The 19,114-nt window shown below is 49.2% G+C and overlaps 1 protein-coding gene across 2 annotated transcripts in view; it reads right to left on the bottom strand.

Annotated features, from left to right (window-relative positions):
• Positions 1 to 18,872, bottom strand: part of Galnt15 (polypeptide N-acetylgalactosaminyltransferase 15) — a 28,755-nt gene extending 9,883 nt beyond the window's left edge. The window contains exons 1-6 of one of the 2 annotated variants that reach the window (XR_012912092.1): positions 17,883 to 18,872; positions 9,593 to 9,759; positions 8,626 to 8,830; positions 4,829 to 4,996; positions 1,648 to 1,765; positions 249 to 443 (exon numbers count right to left, since the gene is read on the bottom strand). Coding sequence is in view for 1 of the 2 variants with exons in the window: in XM_075988795.1 (XP_075844910.1) it covers positions 249 to 443; positions 1,648 to 1,765; positions 4,829 to 4,996; positions 8,626 to 8,830; positions 9,593 to 9,759; positions 17,883 to 18,406 (1,377 nt within the window). In the remaining variant the exon portion in view is untranslated. The remainder of the gene's footprint in view (positions 1 to 248; positions 444 to 1,647; positions 1,766 to 4,828; positions 4,997 to 8,625; positions 8,831 to 9,592; positions 9,760 to 17,882) is intronic. The other variant, XM_075988795.1, reaches the window with a different exon arrangement.
• Positions 18,873 to 19,114: the final 242 nt, after the last annotated feature.

Genomic DNA, 19,114 nt, shown 5'->3' with positions numbered 1-19,114 from the left:
AGAGATGTGGTTCATCCATTATCTCCCTCTGGTTCCCAGCATCCTATAGCAGTATGGGAATTCCAGGTCAAGTGTGAGACTCCAGGGAGGTGATGGGAGGGACAGAGGACAGCCACACCAGGTAGAAGGATCACTCTAGAGGGACAACTCAGAGAAGCTCAAGCCAGAAATAAGAGAGGGACCTCCTTGGCTGGCCCAAAGCTAGTGAACTTATGTTGGTCAAAGACTCCCTAGCAGCCCCTCTTTACCTTGCTCAGGGAAAGGGCCTCTGGACTGTGCCTGTAGAAGGTTTCTTTGAAGGACCCCAGCCAGGTCTCAGCAACGCGGACCTTGTTCCTCAAGATGACCTCAGGGTCAGCCCTGGAGCTGACATCTTTGCTTTGGTAAATGTGTCCCACTCGAGAGCAGGGAAGGATTTCAACGGAGCCGCCACAAAGCCAGGTCTGTCATAGAAGGAGAAGGTGATTGGCTCTTCTTTCTACCCCTCTGTCTGTGAGCGACTGACAGAAGACCAGGAAGTCTATGCCAGAATGACCAGTTCATATCCTTAGAACATAGTTCCTCAGTCCTACAGTGTGGGGAGCAGGGCAGTGAGGTGAGAGGTTCAGAGGGCAGTTGTCCTAGAATGGAATTGAGGGGTGATGGCTGACCCCTGTGACCTGCCTGGACACGCCACCTGGAAATGTGCAGACCAGAGGATGCTTTCCCAGGGAAAACATGTCTGCAGTGGCCAGGGAATTTCTAAGAGCCAGTGATGTCTCCTGCAAAGACACTAGAGATGAAAGCACAGCTTCCTTAGTCTTCTTCACTCCATCCAGAAGCTTCTCCCTGACCCCCACTGCTCAATGGACAAGAATAAAGGTATTCCATACTTGGTGACAGAAATTACAATTGAATCATGCTGGGACAGGCTGTGGTTCAAGAACTAAAAATCACACTAGGCATGGAGTTCTTAAACACTATGCCCCAAGATACCTCAGAAGACTCAAAGAGAACCTCAGATTTTTTCATTTGGACATTATGCAAACTACAATCTTGTTGTAATTCACACATCCACATTAGATTGGCCTGCCATGGGAGATGATGGACATCTTTTCTGGACTAGGTTTGGGGCAGTGGGTATGACTGAAAGACAAGAATAATGCTAGGAACAGGGTGGAACAGAAAGTATGGGTGGTGCCTGTCCACACAGTTCCCAGGACGGAGAGGACAGCTATGCCCAGCAGGTCCGAAGTCAAATGAATACCCATTGTTTGGAAGGAACTACACAATGCCAAGAGTGGTTTCACATTTGGCTGGTGGGTACCATAAAAGATTCCCTAGATGCTAAGAGTGCCATGAACAGAGAATGTACCAGAAGCTCTGGATTCTCTGCACTGAGATGTGAATGGCTGATAGTATACCTTCTCCTGATGAGGATTCTGAAAGTCAAGTTCACAGAGGAGACTGAGAGTAAAGTCAAGATAGGTCGCAAGAGTCATGGCCTGGGAGGACACGGGAGGTTTGACACATCTTGATGTAATGACTTTATATAATTTCCCCACAAGTTTATTCCCAACACCTGCCCTTCCTAATGTCTACCTCTGAGCTGACTGCACACATGGTTCCAGAGATACCACCCGCATCCACTGGTAACATAGAACCTACCTTGAAGGACATCTCAAGATTTTCCCCACCATGAGGTGACATGAGAGGATCATAAGCTCCAGAGTTTTGGAAGTAGTATCTGTCCACGGCCACCACCTCTCCAGATACCACAGGGCTCCTACACAGAGAAGTCAGATAAGAGACCACAGGGCAACCCCAAGCATAGAGACAGAGCCTAGGTGGGGCTTCCCAGAGCAGGTTCAGTGAATGAGACAGCTGATCCTAGGGCTCTGAAGAAGCTCATCATTTTGAGCCACAAGACTGGAGCAGAGCAACAATGTTTGAAATCCAAGAGTTTTATAAAGAGAACTATGTGCTGGAGAGATGGCTCACTGGTTATGAGTGTTTGCTGCTCTTCCAGAGGACCCAAGTTTGGTCTAGCAGCCATGTCAAACTGGTCACAGCTGCCCATAAATCTATCTGCCTACAAAACCTGCACACACAGCATGTTCTCACACAATTAAATAAAAATAAGACTTAAGATTAAGGAACACTAGACTGGCCCAGGTCTTTGTAGCTCGTCCTTAGGCCTTTTTCTATAGAAGGGAGTAGTGATTGCACTTGAGTCTCTCCAGAGAGGTGTCTAAGGAGAAGGTTCTAGCTAAAATAAGACACCTCAAGGGAGGCAGTTGCCAGGCCCAAACCAAAGGAACAGTCAGGCTCTCTGTGGCTTGAATGTGAAAAGTCTCCCATGAGCTCCTGTTTTAAACACTCTGTCCCCAGACTACAGCACTAACCTGAGAGGCTTGGAGCCCTTAGGAAGTGGGACCTCGCTGGGAGAAGGTTACTAGCAGTGGGCCTTTGAAGGTTAGACTCATCCCTGGCTCTGGTCTAGTTTCCCATCTGACCAGGGCGAACAGGCCACCACCACCTCAGGCACATGGAGAATTGACTGAGCCCCTCCTGCTGTCAAGCTGTCTGCCCTGATAGACTGAGACCTTTGGAACCATGAACCCTTCCTACCTTAAGTTGCTTCTGACAGGTGTTTCCTCAAATAGAGGAAAAGGTCATGCACACAGGCTCTTCCTGCTTCTCTTCTCCCCGCCCCCCTTCTTATGTTTTCTTTTTTCATCTGTTCCCTCCCCACCTTTAAGATGAATCTAACAGGAGTTCTGTAGATGGGTTCCCACCCTTCCTGGGTGGAAATAAAATGGCTTATACATGCAGAGAATGGGAAACTCTGGGCAAGGGAATGGATGGGAATAACAGTCCTCAAAATGGCTTAATGCAAACTAGCTGTGGTGGTGCACATCTTTAATCCCACACTTGGGAAGAAGAGGCAGGAGGACCTCTGTGAGTTTGAGGCCAGACTGGCTGGGCAGATGTGGTGAGTTATAGAATAGCCAAGGCTATACAGTGAGACACTGTCTCAAAAAAACAAAACAACAACAAAACAAACAAACAAAATAGTTCATAGCTGCAGTTTGTGGGGGATTGAAAACAGAAGTTCCATGCAGTGCCAGGCACCATCCTTGCCATATTTTAAATACAAAGCTGTACAGTTCTGTGGTTTGGGAAGTCCTCCTGTGATGCTTTTATTGGTTAATGAATAAAGAAACTGCTTTGGCCTGTGATAGGACAGAGTAGAGATAGGCAGGAAAACTAAACTGAATGCTAGGAGAAAGAAGGCAGAGTCAGAGACAAGCCATGTAGCCCCGCTGGAGATAGATGCCAGGCTGAACCTTGCCAGTAAGCCACACCCATGTGTCAATACACAGATTAATGAAGATGGGTTAGTTTAGGATGTAAGAACTAGCCAATAAGAAACTAGAGCTAATAGGCCAAGCAATGAATGATTTAATTAATACAGTTTCTGTGTGGTTATTTTGGTTCTTTCTGAGTTCGCTATTCCTCTCTTATGTTTGTGGTGCTGCAGTATAGGAGTTCCCTCTGTTTGTGTGTTGCTTTTATTGAATAATGAATAAAGAAACTACCTTGGTCTAGTTGATAGAACAGAACTTAGGTAGGTGGAGAAAACAGAACTGAATTCTGGGAGAAAGAAAGCAGAGAGAGAGAACCACCATGGAGCCGCCAGAATCAGACATGCTGAATCTTTCCCGGTAAGCCACAACCTCATGGTGATATACAGATTAATAGAAATGGGTTAAATCAAAATGTGAGAGTTAGCCAATAAGAGGCTAGAGCTAATGGGCCAGGCAGTGATTTAATTAATACAATTTCTGCGTGGTTATTTTGGATGTAAGCTAGCCAGGCAGCCGGGACAAACAAAGGGCCACCCTCCTAGTGCAACATTGCCGTTGTTTTTCTCTGTTTCTGTTTGCTTCTCTGACTTTGCTTTGTTTTGGTTTTGGAGACAAGGTCTCACTGGGCAGCACAGGCTGGCATCAAACTTGGGTGTGACCACCAACCCCTGGCTCCTAGTGTGAGTTTTAATTCAGAATTTTTGGATTGTAGAAAGGAGCGTACATGACACACTGCCCTTCAGCTTTGGTCGCCGCACTTTGTGCGGTGCACTGACGTTTCTTCAGTCAGGGTGGCACTGATCTCAGCGTGGGCTCCACCACATCTGCTGCCCGGTGCATTATGACAACAAGCTTGGTTTTCAGAGGGTTTGGAATTTGTGGTTATCACTTGTAGACTGCAGATGTGTACCAGCCACCCAGTTTAGCACATCAGGGAAATAGCTGGTCTTAAGAGCCGGCTACCTGGATTTCCGCTGTCATAATGTTGGGAATTTAATCTTGGGCACAGTGGAGTAGAGACAGCCAGCCTGGCTGAGTCACTCCAGAGCTCATGACCCACAGAGTCTGGGAGCTTGAAGAATAGCTGTAGTCTTAAACACTAAATTTGAAGTGTTTTGCTAGCTGGTAGAAAATTTCTTTAAAAAAAAATACTTAAAAAGATAATTGTTCGGAAATCGAAACAGGACACAGGAGTAGCAACTTTCAAGGCTGGATCTATTTTCTTCCTTTTTACTGAGCAGGGACTCGAGACCAAGGTATTTGCTGTGTTATCTGGGGCCAAGGTCAGTCATCTTCCTCCTCATCCTCACCTTGGGTATCTACCGAAGCTTCTGGAAGGGTATCACAATGGTAGCAGCATTGCAGCTGGCTGACTGCTTTTTACACATTGGCTTGTTTGGTTTGCATACCCATCCCATATGCTAGGCACTGTCATCAGGAAATGGGTCCCAGGTGTGGAGATCAGAGAAGCGCCTCACCTGATAGGGCTGATGGGGGATGGGAGGGCCTCCTGCTCCTGTTCCCCCAGGGGCTCCCATCGGAAATCCAGCTTCCAGTCCAGCACCCCTCTTTGCAGCTGCTTGACTGCAGAGTACTGAAACGTCTTCCAATCAATCACGTCTATGACTGGAGACACTACTCGGCTCCTGGAAAGAACGGAGGATAAACAACGATACAGGCGACTCACTAGCTGGGGACAGGAACAAGGTCTATGTGATGTGTGGCCCAGGGCAGCAGGCATAGGCCGTTTGCCCCTGTCAGCCTTGAAGCTGTGCTTTGTCCTAGCTAAGAATCCCAATTTAGAAGAGTTAATAGGAAAAAAGAATGTAAAAACTTTCAATAATTTTATATTGATTCCACACTGATATTGCATTTTAAATATGCTATGTTTACATTATTAAAATTATTTTCAGCTGTTTTTACCTTCTAACATGACTGTTTTTATTAAACATGTGACCCATGTTACATCTCGTCTGTATGGCTTTGCTATATCTGAAGGACTTAATGTACCTCCGACAGGACCCTGGGCAGTCAGAGAGTGGGAAACAACCTGGCCTGATGCAGTCATTTAGCTCTTCCTAGAAACCTCCCCTTTCCTTTAGAAACTCCCTTACTTAGAGGTGTGATTCTCTGCCTTGCTTGGTTAGGTGTTAGAGCTGGCAGACAGAACAAGGCAGCTGGAAGCTGGATACGGCAGATAGCCTTGGTCTTCCACATTGCAGCTCTATAAGGAAGCTGCCATTGGTCAGCAATCCCAGACCACCCCAAAGCAATTGTTTTGGTGTAGGGTTGCTTTGTACAGTTATAGGGATTGTGTACCTACCACTCAGACCCAGAGAGCACCTCAAATATTGTACTTATTATAAAATAACGTATTTATTTTTACAATTTCCTTAAATAAAAGAAAAGGCTGAAACGTCTCATTCCAGAACTGGAGAGATGGCTCAGCTAGGAAGAGTGCTTGTGCCTCTTTCAAAGAATCCAGGTTCAGTTCCCAACACCCATGTCAGGAGCTCACAAGGCCCTTAATTTCATTCAGATCCAGAGAAACTGACATCCTCTTCTGGTCTCTGTGGTCATAGAACACTTGTGCTATACATAAATACACATGCATGCACATATATACAAATACATGCATAAAAATAAATAAGCCTTTAACAGTAAGAAAGAAAACTGTCTTGTTATGATATAATCAGTGTATTCTGGCAAATGTTTGAGGAGAGAAAAGGATAGTGAGGAATAAACATTCAGACAAAGCTGCCCCTTGGCTAGGGCCAGAGCTAGCTCACTGTCAGGATCAGGGAACCAGGGCTGGTAATGGACTCCAGAGTCTGGGATCAGGCTGTAGAGGAAGCCATGATTCTGCAAAGCAGCTGCCTGGCTGCCACGCTGTCTGCTCTATACTCCTTCTGCTCCTGGGTAATGAGAGCTCCTAGAGACTTTTCCTCCTTTGGAGACACTGGGTCCCCATCTGTTGAGAGAAAGTCTCCTGACACAGGCTGGAGAGGCACAGCCTTGCCCACCTTCTCTCAAAGCACAGTTATAGCTCTGGCACTCAGACCAGAGACGTTTCGCTTTCACTAAGGTTTGCTGTGCTGTGCTGCCGTGTGCTGTGCTGTGCTGTGGTGTGGTGTGCTGGGGTGTGGTGTGTTGTCACGTGCTGTGCTGTGCTGCCATGTGCTGTGCTGTGCTGTGCTGTGGTATGGTGTGCTGGGGTGTGGTGTGTTGTCATGTGCTGTGCTGTGCTGCCGTGTGCTGTGCTGTGCTGTGGTGTGGTGTGCTGGGGTGTGGTGTGTTGTCACGTGCTGTGCTGTGCTGCCGTGTGCTGTGCTGTGCTGTGGTGTGGTGTGGTGTGCCATGCTTTGAGCAGATGTCAGGCAGCTCAGGAGAGCTGGTGGGCCTAGTCCTTGAAGAAACTGCACAGACTAGGTAAGGGGATCCTAGACTTGCCCAATGTTCAGTGTGCCACTGTGTGGAGTCCAGAGAGGATCACTCAGAGTGCAGAGGTGGCTTTCTTTCATGCTCTCAGTGACCTGGACAAGACGGTCCTGAGAAAAGAGAGTGGATCAGGAGCCAGGAAGAGGCTGTGAGAGGACAAAAAGATGGTGGAATCCCAGAGAGCAGTGATGAGAAGACCATATCAGATACCCAAGACCAGAGCTTCTGGGGGCGGGCCAGAGAAGTAACAGGACTGTCAGAAGAGAGGCTCCTGGAATTTCTGAGGGTGTCCTGTGGGTAACAGCCAATGCCCTGCTGCGTACACCTGCCTCTGCCTACAATGAGGACTATGGGGCTCTGAGGGGCACGCATGTGGAAACTGACAGGAAGGAGATCCGTGTTTAGCATCCCAGCACCAGGGAAAGGGTAAGCAGAGCCATTTCTCTTTGAACAGCCTCAATGGTTCTGAAGGAGAGCTCAGTACCAGACAGCCAAGAAGACACCCGTCCTTCACACCCTTCACACACGGTTTCACCTCTCTGGGTCTCAGTTTCCCTCCTCGCGAAACAAAAGCATGAACACCTGCCTGAGCCTCTCCACAGATCAGGAATGGGAGTCGCTGAAAAGTGGGACATGAGGCAACAGCATTGCTTAGTTCCCAAAGAGATTTTCAACATGAGATCATGAGGTAGGGCAAGATGATCTCCAAGGTGCTCCCGAGTCACCCGTCTGTGACAGCAGGGTAGGGATTATTCACAGTGAATGGTCTGGAAATCTGATCTGCAAGGGATTAGGATTTTGAGGGAGGTGGTACTTGGAACAGAATAAAAGAAAGCCTCCTTTTAGGCTTGGTGAACTTTCTTGTACTCAGTCTGTTGCTAAACTTAGTACACAATTCCTTTACTTAGTGGGCTATGGGCCAAGAACAAGTGGAGATGTCCACCATGGAATTGGGACAAATGGTTCTGTCTTGGCTTAGAAATTTTTCTCTACTGTGTGATCACCCCAACTTAATGAGACCAAGCATAGAGTGCAAGGACAAGAACCAGGAGCTCTGGTTCTGACAGTTCCATCCAGCTGGGAGCCAGGAGGTCCTACCGTGTCTCAGGCCAGCTTGAGGGCATGGGTGTTGACTGGGTAAGCCTCTCCCCACACTCCTAGGGGAGCTAGTTACCAGGGTTAGGTTTTCTGAATACGATAGTCATATTGAGGGGCATGACGGATAGGTCAGGCTTAGGAAGAAGTGGAGATGAGAAAGAGGGAGTGGAAAAGATAGCATGATAGGGTCAAAGCAATGCTAACTTGTGGGATGTAGTATGACCCTCTCAGTTCCACATCCGCCAGGGCTCAGTTTAGTTAGAAAATTAGGAGCATTGTGGATACTACAGAGGAGTAAAGAAAGTTAGTTGTTGGGAAAACCAGTGATGGGGAAATCTAATGCCTTCTCCCTGGGCATAGGTGACCTGTGCTCTAGGCTGATTTAAAAATTTGTTCCCCCAACAGAAGCTGGCAAAGTCGGGGAGTCATGGCAGGCATGGAGTGTTCTGCCCTTCCTATGCAGCTTAGCCGGACTGGTGTGTGCCGCCCTTCCTATGCATCTTAGCAGGACTGGTTCATTTAGATGTTGTAGAAGCTGTTTTCTAGCCTTCCTTCCAACGGTAACTCCCCACACTTCTTACAACACCCAACTGTCTGGAAATCCCAAGGAATAGTGATCAGTGGAAACCAAGGTGCTTCTCAAAGGGTGGATAGATACTCTGTTCTTAGAGTAACTGTGCCTGGGCTGTCTCTCCCAGACCCACTCCTTGCTTTGAAGGTCCTGGGTGGAATAAATTACCTGTCATCAGCTATTCTGCTGAGGAGAGGCTCCAGCCATCCAGGGTGGCACTCACAGTGGGCATCCATGAAGACCAGCACATCCCCTGTGGCCATGGTGGCCCCCAGCATCCGGGCTCCGATAGTGCCAAGCCTCTTGTTGCTCCTGAGCAACTTCACAGCCTCCATCCTGGCCACATAGTCACTGAGAGCAGACTTCAGTTGTTCTGGAATCGACAGGGTCCTGTCAATGGGGGTCGTGGATGCCACAGGACTGTGATGAGCATTGCAGACTTAGAGACCCCAGTGGGTATCAGATTCTGAGCCTCCAATGTGTTACTAAAGGCGGTCATTTCTAAAGTTTGGGATGGTGCCTAATTCTCTGTATTAGCCAACAGGGTGGAGGAGTGGAAAACCAGAGGAGGAGAGAACCGCAACTGAGATCAAGATCACCGCGCAAGAAAACCACTTGCTCTTACATTCCAGTTTTAGCTCCCATCCAGAGATCCCAGCTGAAGACAGCAGACAAGAAGCTTAAGAACAGAGGGTCATGAAACTGCAGCTGGTAGCCACTGAGGTGTTGACTCAGAGGTTTCACCCAGTGGCAGGATGAGTCTGAGAAGAGGATGTGGAGGAGATTAGAAACCACGGGCACTTCCAGCTGTGGGTTTTGGACAGATGCAAAGGCTGTGGCTTAGCTGCTAGCCAAGGATCCAGATGCCCTCAAGTAGGAAGGGCTGAAGCTGAGGACTTGGGAGGAAGCTTGTCTTAGGTTTCTATTGTTGTGATAAAACACAATGACACAATAAATTACTCACAATGGAGTATCTGTTCCCTTGTCACCTGAAGCTCTACAACCTGGGAACCTTGTCTATGGCCTTGAACTCTTTCTTTTATGGAACTCCCCATCCCTCCCATCTTGTCCTTCCCTCCTCCCTTCTGGCTGAAGGCCAACCACTCCCAGTGATCCAGAAGCCAACTTCAGTTACCTTGCTGGCTGAGGTCATCTACAATGATGATCTCCTGCAGCAAGGCCTTGGGTGCTGTGTCCAGGATGCTGTGTACGGTTCTCAAGAGCAAGGGCCAGGCTTCATCATGGAAGCAGAGAATGACGCTGGCTGTAGGCAGGCCACTTGCAGGGTGCTGCTGTAGACACCTGCAGAGGAAGAGAGTTAGGGAGCCCCCAAGGAGGCGATTCTTCAGAGAAGTCAGCCCAGGCCCCTCACTCCTCAACCCTGGCTGGCCCACTACAGCCACATCACTGTTACGATTCGGTGGCTCTCCTGGGATTTCATCAAATAGCCAGCCACACAGAGATCTCCACACATTACAACTGCATCTTCTAACTCTTGACCTTAGATGTCAGAGCTCTGCTCTGCTGAACCCAGCACCTTTAAAAAAAAAAGTTGATGCTTCATGGAATAATATCTATCTGAGAACTTAAATATCTGGTTTAGTTTGTAATTTTTTATCTTGTGATAATTTAAGACTCCCAAGAAGTTACAAACATTGTACAATTAAACCTGGTGTGAAAAAATAAACATATGAGCACGAATCGTCAGTTTTCTAAGTTTTTGATGCTCTATCGTCAATTTTGAAATCATCACCAAAATAAACAAAGTCATCCTCAAGATAAACAAAATAATCTTAACATACCCAGAGGGAACTGTCCTCCCTATAAGGTTTTGGGAGTGGACAAAGAGTCATTTGTATAGCTGGTAAGTGATCTGGCTCCAGGACCCAGCAACAGAGGTAGCAGCCCACTAGGGGTAAGATTGAGGGTTATACACTGCTTGCTAGTCAGTACCGCGCGAGAAGCCAGGCTCCTCTGGTCGCCATGCCTTTCCAGTCGTGGTCGACTTAATCCCATGAACCGTGAGCAAAAAGAAACTCAAATATGTCCCCCTTCCTTATGGTGCTTCTGTTAGCTTCTCAGTCGTAGAAATGAGAAAAGCAACCACTGCATCCAACGTTAGTGGGGTTTTACGGGGTGGGGGGACACACATGCCTGGAGGTCAGAGAACAGCTTGCTGGAGTTCTCTCCTTCTTCCAGGGATTGAGCTCATGTCTTTGGGCTTGGCGGTGAGTGCCCTTAAGAGCTATACCATTTTTCTGGCCTTGCTCAGTGCTTGGAGGTATCAGCTTCCTAATTTTAAAAATTAGGATGATTTTTTCCTACTTGAGCCTAGTGTGAGAAAACAATGCAAGTGTGAGTGCTCCGTCATCAGTTTGTCAGTCATGGTTTATGTACGTATGTATGTATTTATTAATTTGTCAGTGCTGCATGGAGCTCACTTGCTTAGGGGAGTGCTCTACCACTGAGCTACATGGCTAACCCTTATGTATGTAATGTATGTATGTATGTATGTATGTATGTGATAGGTCTTACTATGTAGCTTAGGCTAGTCTTGAAGCCCCAGGCCTCTTGTCTCAGCCTCCCCAGAGGTAAGACCACAGCATGGACCACCATGGTTCTTGGATACTATTATTTTGTTTATTATTATTATTATTATTATTATTATTATTATTATTATTTGTCTGTCCTGGAACTTGTTCTGTGGACCAGGCTGTCCTTGAACTCACAGTGATCTGTCTGCCTCTACCTCCCGAGTGCCAGGATTAAAGGTGTGCGCCACCACCGCCAGGCCAAATACTGCTATTTTACCAACTGTTCTGCAGCATGGACCCTCACTGGCCACTTCCATGTTAGGGTTCCCTTCTCCTCAGGACGGAAATGCCCACAGATGCCATTGCAGAGCTTTTGTGAGCAGCAAGTCCCACAGGTGCTTAGCATCAAGTCAGGGACACAGCTGCAACCCCTTTGGAGGAGGCGGTCTTTCTGTTCTAGCCTCCTTCAGACAGTTGTCACTGTGGATTCTGCAGTCAGGAGCTATGAAAGAGCTGAACATTCAGGCCACTGACTTCTGTTTGATCTCCCAGAGCATCCTCTGTAGCACGGAAGTCTCTCCGTCACCGGCCAGCTATGCAGATGACCCTGGACTTGTCGTTTGTTTTAGATTGTGATGATCTCCTGATGGGAACGACAGCACCCGCTTACAAAGGTCGCTGTGAGGTTGAGTGGCCCTCGCAAAGCCCCAGGAAGGACATGTCTGCTGCTGTCCGTCTCCATGGCCGTGCTTCGAGAGCTGCTGCGAAGGCCCTTTCGGTCTTGGGATTTGCTGTTCTTGCTTTTTGTTCAATTTTTTTTTGGTTTTTAGAGACAGTCCCTCACTGTGTATCCCTGGCTGTCCTCAAACTCCTTCTGTAGACCAGGCTGTTGTGGAGCTCACAGAGATCCACCTGCCTCTGCCTTCCAAGTGCTGGGATTAAAAATGGCTTTTGTTCTTGATTCTTTAGGGTCCCTTTCTAGCAGGCAGACACTCTGAGAAGGTGCAATTTCAAAGAATGTCCTGTTTCCAAAATTTCTGAGTTTGATGACCAGGCCTAAGAATATTTTTTTTCTTCACAGTGAGAGAAGTGGTGGGGAGATGGCTGGGCAGTATGAGTGGCTATACCATACAGGCAGACACGGGTTCTATGGGTTTGATGGGCAGTGAGCGTAGGCCCCATCACAACCAGGAGGGTCTCCTGCGACCGTGTGGACAGGCTCTACCTCCTCTCCAACGAAGAAGCTCTCACAGTCTTCAGGATTCACACAGGCCGCATGGACCACCTCCTCAGCTACTAGGAAGCCAGAAGACCACCGTGGACTGTTTGGGTGTATCACAGAGGACTAACAGAACTCTGAGTGGGCTCTGCCTATGGGGCGTGTGCAGGCCCAGCTCCTTCAACACACCTCTTCAATGCAGAACCATATATTGTGAATTAAACACTGGCAGAGTCCTGTGGCTCAGAGTATACCAGATGGTTCTAGGAGGAACAGAAATCTATTGATTTGCTCCTGGTGGCCAGAGGGTCTGAAGAAGGGGCCCATGGGTGAGGCAAGCACAGTGGCGAGAAGGGGGTTCAAGTTCATGTGCAGTTGGAGTGGGTTTATGGGCCTAGGGATGAGCTCCGTCCACTATGGGCATCGAGAGGAGCCTCACTGTGCCCATGGCTGGTGGCGCAGTGGAAACGGTGTAACACAGCCAGACTCCACTTCCACTCACTTTGCTGAGGGCATTTTAGGAGTTTCATCCTATATAGCCAGCAGAGAGGAGACCAGGAGCGGCCACAGGCTTCAACTCCTGGGCCAGTCCCTTCTGAGATTCAGAAAAGTGAGGTCACATCTCTGAGGACCGCACTTCCTCCAGCTGTCTCCAAGTCATCTGCTGGTTCAGTAACTGATCCCCCTTTAACAATTCTTTTGATTCATTAGTTCTTCCTGAATATGCAATATATATATAACCTCAACTTCCTCATCCATAAAACGGGGTTATGGGAAGGAGCCAGCGAATCATGCCCCAGGCATCACAGGGAACTGAATGGACTTAGTGCTGTCTGCCTGACCGCACAGCTACCAGCAAAGCTTCCCTTCCCCATGCTGATCCTGACTCAGAAGAAGACACCCCTCTCCAGCTCCTCTATACTTTCAAGGCTGGGGACCACTAGTGCAATTAAACCCCTGGTTTTCAGTCTGGCTGCATGCTAGAGCCACTTTCCTTGGATGAATCAAATATGAGGCGGGGCGCAGAATCCAGATGTCTGTGTTCTAACACACATGGTAGGCAAACAAACCGCGCACATACTTAGGACTCGCTGGTGTAGCCCCTGGCTGTGGTAAGTAGGGCCTGTGGACCACTGCAGCTTAGCATCTCAGACTGCAGCCCTAATCCCCTGAATCCAGCTCTGCCTGCCAATGCACTGCTCTAAGTTCAAGGACCCCTGCTCTGGCCAATGTGGCCCAGAGAGTTGAATTTGAACAGGGTTCCCATAGCATCTTCAGAGCAGCTGTAATGCCCAGGAGCCCATGGAGGACCCTGGACCTATGACAAGCCTTCTGGGTGCGTGGATGGTAACACAAACATTAAACACAGAGTGGCAGAGCCCCTGGCCTGGACTTTGACTGCAAAACGCTGCCTCCCTGGGAGTGTCTTTGATAAGGCCCCCTCCTTATCTACTCTGGAAGCCAGGGCAATCAGAAAGGGAGTGGAGGTAAGGGTAACTGGGAGAACTTTGTAGGCTGTCAGTAATGTGGGACACTAGTGAGCAGGACAAGTGTGACTCTTGGTCCTCGGTGCCAGCAGTTTCAAGGTCTAGTTAACCCCCTGCCTCACTCAGCTTCTGGCTCCCATCAAGGGTCTTTCTCTTTATACTGCTTGTGTGTTTTGGCGTGTGGGTATGGGTGTGTGTGTGCGTGTGTGTGTGTGTGCATGTGTGTATGTGCGCACATGTGTTTGTGTGTGTATCCCTTCCCCATAGTACAGCCATCACAGTGAGTTTGAACCGTCATGTAAAGCGTGGTGGTATGCACAGTTTACACTCTCCCGTGGATGTTGCCTTGGGGGCCTCTGGGTCTGGCTTTTTCCCTCAGTGGGATCTTTACAAGGCGCCCTTGAAAATGGATGAGTCTCTAGAGCAGCTGTGGTACCCAGGAGCCCATGGAGGATGCCTGAACCTGTGACTTCAACAAGCTTTCTGGGAGCTTGGATGGCTCCGTAAGTATTAAGCCAGATGGGCATTGTTGTAGGTTGCGTGTAGCCCTCCAGCATCCCGGATGAGACATTGTGTAACTTCCGCTCCTAGGTGCCACTGTGGGCACTGTGGTAGTCTTCAGCCTATGTGCTCTCAGGGCCGTGGGAGGTGGCTGGCTTGAAGACTGGCAAGCTTAAATGCTCGCAGCCTAGGTGACTTGCCCAGGTTTGATCTGGGAATTGGCAGATCCAGAGTCCACCGTGATGGCATCAAACAGGCGGTCAGGTCACGTGGCACCACTCCATTCACCTCTCTACATCTTGATCTCTCTCATTCATAAAACGAAACCCGCTGCACAGATCTGTGAAGCTGATTGAGGAAGTGAGCCCCACTCACTAGAGTCTCCAGGGTGTATTAAGTGTCCACTAAAAGCTCACTAGAGTTTTGCCTCTCTTTCCTGAGACGTTTGTTCTGAGGCAGGGTCTCACTGTGTAGTCCAGGCTGTGCTCAAACGCACAATGCTCCTGCCGTAGCCTCGCTTCGCCAAGCGCTGGAGGCAGAGGCGTGCACCATCATGCCTGGTCCCAGAGCCTGTCTTTTGGCTCCGTTTACACTAATATTTTACTATTTCCATCTTGTATTATCGGTGATTATCCTGAATGCCTCCTATGCAAACTGACCTCCAGCCATGGTCCCAAAGGAGATTTGGAACCTAGCAAGGGGACTGACAAACGCCAGGGCAGGGCGGGGTCTGGGTGAAGGTTAGAAGGATGTGTCTGGGTTAGGAGTCAAGGAGCTCGCAGGAAGCCTGGAGACTGGAGGAGTGTGGGAGAGAGGACACAAGAGGCCCTGGGAGGAAAGCTCAGGGCCCCACACAACAGACAGATGCTTATATGCAGCATTTCTTGTCTTTCCATCCACTGGAAGGTGGAGGGAAGGAGAGCGCTGCCAGCTTGGATAGAGGATAGGGGTTTCGCCTGGCTTTGCACGAACTCTTGGGTATCCAGGAGCCTTCTGTGGGCTGGGAGATCTGGGGTCTGGTAGCAGATGGGAGCTCTGGCTGCACCAACCGCACTCGCTGATGACAGCCAGCAGAGGGCGCTGTCCACCGCTACATAGCGCTGGTAACTATGAAAACCCTGGGATGGAGAACCCAATTATGTGTTTCACTTGAGACAGAGACTTTCGGGGTTAAAATGGTCCAGACAACTGAAATGCAGTGGTTACCATGGAGGGAAGAAAGAGCCAACAAAGTGGTCTGCCCAAGGTATATACAAGTGTACAGACTTGTTTATGTCTAACACACCAGGTATATCTGTATCTGCTTGTACCACCAATCCTCCCCCCAGTTCACACACGCACATCACACAACAAGCAACACACTCGAACACAAGCACATGACTATTGCAAGAAACATTTTACAATACAAAGAACACACCCGTGCCCCGTATATCATGGAAAATAAACAGTTTTATGATGTATACGTATGTACATAGGCACAGTACATGGGCACATCACATCAAGCACACAGCACATACTATAGGTATGTGCAGTCTACTCATGTATGCCACACATCTACACCTGTGCATGGCACTTGTGCCACAAGAGGCACCCACTTTGTACTACACTCACAACGTGCCATTTACTATTACTGCATAATAAATGCATAACACATACACATCTGTCTCACATACAGTGCACATAGAACACATTTACAGCACATAAAGTACTTACAATACATACACTGGCACTATGCACACAAAGGCACATAATACATATACAATAGGCACAGCACAGCACACATACATACTACATAAACACATACAAGACAAACACACACAGTTCCACATAATACACACTCCAACACACAATAGATTACCATGCATACATAGGTATGTACTGTACACATCAGCAAACATCCACAACAAGCAGACACACATGACGCCATACCTATACAGCTCACACCTGTGCCCTATGATGATGGTGGTATGACCACCACACACAGCCTGCATGGACAAAACCCCAAACTACTATACACAGGTACTACATACAACACGCATTTATTTAGTATACATAGCATAATATGCAGTCAACACATGGTGCATGCGCAGTGCATATGTGCACATGCACACGCGCAGTTCACACACAGAGTGTGCATATGCAGCGTGCTCTGGAGACAGAGTCACACCCACATCCCCAAAGCCAGAGCCAACGTTTCTTTATTCTGTTTACAGAATAAAGTCCTTCCCATTTTCTCCCAGCCAATGACAACACGCACGGACAGAACTGGAAAGTTGCTCCTTCGTCCAGCACTCATTTTCGTACAGGGAGCTGTGTGCTGGCTGCTGAGACATGCCGTGCGCAGCTGTGCTGACCTTCTGCAGGCTTTCGGCACAGTGGCAGAAGCAGGCACGGCACAAACAAACACGGCGATGGCTATTTAGTGTCTGTTCTATGGCGTGCTGTGAGTTCAGAGGGAGCCTCAAACTGGAGCGGGGGAGGGGTTCTGGACAGAACTTTTAAAGCCAGGGTGTGAAGTCGGCATCACAGAGCTGGGACTATGGGCAGGCGAGTGCTCCAGGACGCACAACCTCAGGAGATCTGTGCTCATAGATAATCAGTGACGGGGCAGCCGGGCTGAGAGCAGTCAGGGGTCCAGAGTCTCATGGCCCTGCTCCCAACTGTCACTGCAATGTGTCCTTTCACTTCCAGGGGTAGAAGATAAGCTTGCTTTCCAGAAACTCAGTGGGCTGTGGAGTCGTGGCTTCTAGGGCAGGGCCCAAGGCCACTCTGGCTGTCCAGCTACACTGTGTCTGGATTTGGGTAGGCAATCTCTTGCCTGTGTCTGGCTGTCCATGGTGGGAGGGGAAGCAGGGGCTAGAGAATGAACCACCACCATCTCCCTGGGCACAGATCTGGAAGTCACAAACACTTCCCACTTCTGGGGTGGGGCACCCAGCAGGCTGAGCTGGTCAGTACAGTATATGAGCTCCCAGGCATGGGAACTGTTCTTTTCTTGATGGGATGGGAGAGGGTGGTAGAGGGTGGTGCTTCAGGCCCGACTGGTGCTTAAATGCCTGAATTCAAATTCCTACTCTGAAGCTTATCAGCTGTGTGACAGTAAGCAAGCCATGGGGCCTCTCTGTTCCTTGCTTTTTACCCTACAAACTAGGCATGAAGCTAAAGTAATGCAGAGAACTTTCTAGGGCCTTCTGGGTTGCATGCAGAAAGCTTAGATTAAAACCAGACACACGGCAAGAAGTAAATAAGCATTTCTTGCCATGTTTGCAGTTCCTTATTTGATCCCAGATAAAGGCAAACACTAATAATAAACCAATATGAGAAACTGAACGTCCAGCACGAGAGCTGGGAGGACCCTTGAAGAATTGTGCTTCCATCTCCCTGTTAAAGCCTCGTGACCCAGGGGCATTAGCAGTGGGACTAGACCCTAGGACTGGGAAGAGATTGTCTCTCCTTCAGGACTTGTTAGAGGCGGATCTGTGGATCTGAGGCATCTGGCTGGTCTGAGATGGGATTTAAGGATCTTTAATTTTATCACTTCATCAGCAAAGCTGATGGGGACCACATCTCAGGGGCCGCTGTCCCAAGGATGGGAGAGGCAGATGACAGATAGTCAGCACCCTGACTTTGCTATCCCTGAATCACACAGTAGACCAGAGAAAGGAATGCAGGGGTCTTACTTACATCGGGTGCCGCACCTCAGGCAGAACTCTCCTCGGGGACAGGTAGTCACTGAGTGCTTTGTTGAGGTCTGTGTCCAGGCTGAGTGGGGTCAGCGACTCCTCTGAGTCCTCCCCATCCTCCTCAGTCCTCCAATCCCTCTCAGGGGCTTCCTCATCCCGCCTCCTGCTCGGGTGTTTGATGAACTGGTAGCTGCCCCGTCTCAGGTGCTGGCTCTGATTCCTCTTAGCCACAACCACCAGCAATTGATCCTCCTGCAGGGAGATGAAGGGCAGAAGGCCGTCCAAGAAGCTGTACTCCTCACTCTCGTCTTCAGCCTCCAGAACCCATTCTTGGGAGTCCCCATAGTCCAGGCGATACCCAGTGTCAGAACTGTGTTTGCTGGCTTGGGTTGTGACAGCCTGGTGCAGCGTGGGCGGGGGAGGATACAGCATGGTCACCATCATCAGGACACATCCGAGTGTCAGCAAGAGCAGGAGGAACTGAAGTCTGCAGCGTCCGTTCCTGGGTCTCTTCCTCAGGAGCATGTCGCAGCCACTTGCCCAGAGCAGCAGGTCCTGATCAGGTCAAGCTTGTCATTGAGTCTGGGCTGTTCATTGCAGCCAGTCACCTGCTCCTTTTATTCCATCTAACACTTGCCAACAGCAGGGGTAGGACCACTTCCCTTGGAACCAGAAAGCCACAGGAGCCTGGGGCTGCCCCTGGTCCTCTCTGGAGTTTGTCAATTGTCTTCTGAAAAGGGTCTCTGGTCGTGTTGCTTGCCCCTTCTCACCCTGCTCTTGCCCATTCTGCTCTGGTGGTTAGTCCCGTGTTTCTTCCCCCCCTCTGCATGAATGGTAAGGTTCTATGGGATGTCTGGGGCGAGTGGCTGGGGATTCAGTCAAGCCAGGATGACAGACATCCTCCTTTGGACGCCTTGAGTCAGGCCAGACCAACAGACGTAAAGCCTAAAGCCGGCAGGCACTGCCCCGTTTCCTTTCACACATAGCTCCAGCTCTGCATGAACCCTCTGCCAGACACAATGGGAGCCAAGCGTGAGTCTCGCTCCTGGTCCTAATGCCCTCACTGTTCCAGGCTTTGCACAACCACAAAGCATCACCCTGAGAGCCAGTCCAAAACAGCATCCTCCCTGGAGTTCAGACTTGAGCCTTATTCACAGGGAGGCGTCCTCTCCCAACCCAGAGGAGCAGGAAGGAGAATTCCGCCCTGGCTCAACAGGCTGCCAAGGTGATGCA

Source organism: Microtus pennsylvanicus, chromosome 10, assembly GCF_037038515.1.
Source record: "Microtus pennsylvanicus isolate mMicPen1 chromosome 10, mMicPen1.hap1, whole genome shotgun sequence".
In the NCBI taxonomy this organism is placed as follows: domain Eukaryota; kingdom Metazoa; phylum Chordata; class Mammalia; order Rodentia; family Cricetidae; genus Microtus; species Microtus pennsylvanicus.
Note: the sequence above shows the minus strand (reverse complement) of the source record. Positions and strands in the feature narration are given on the sequence as shown.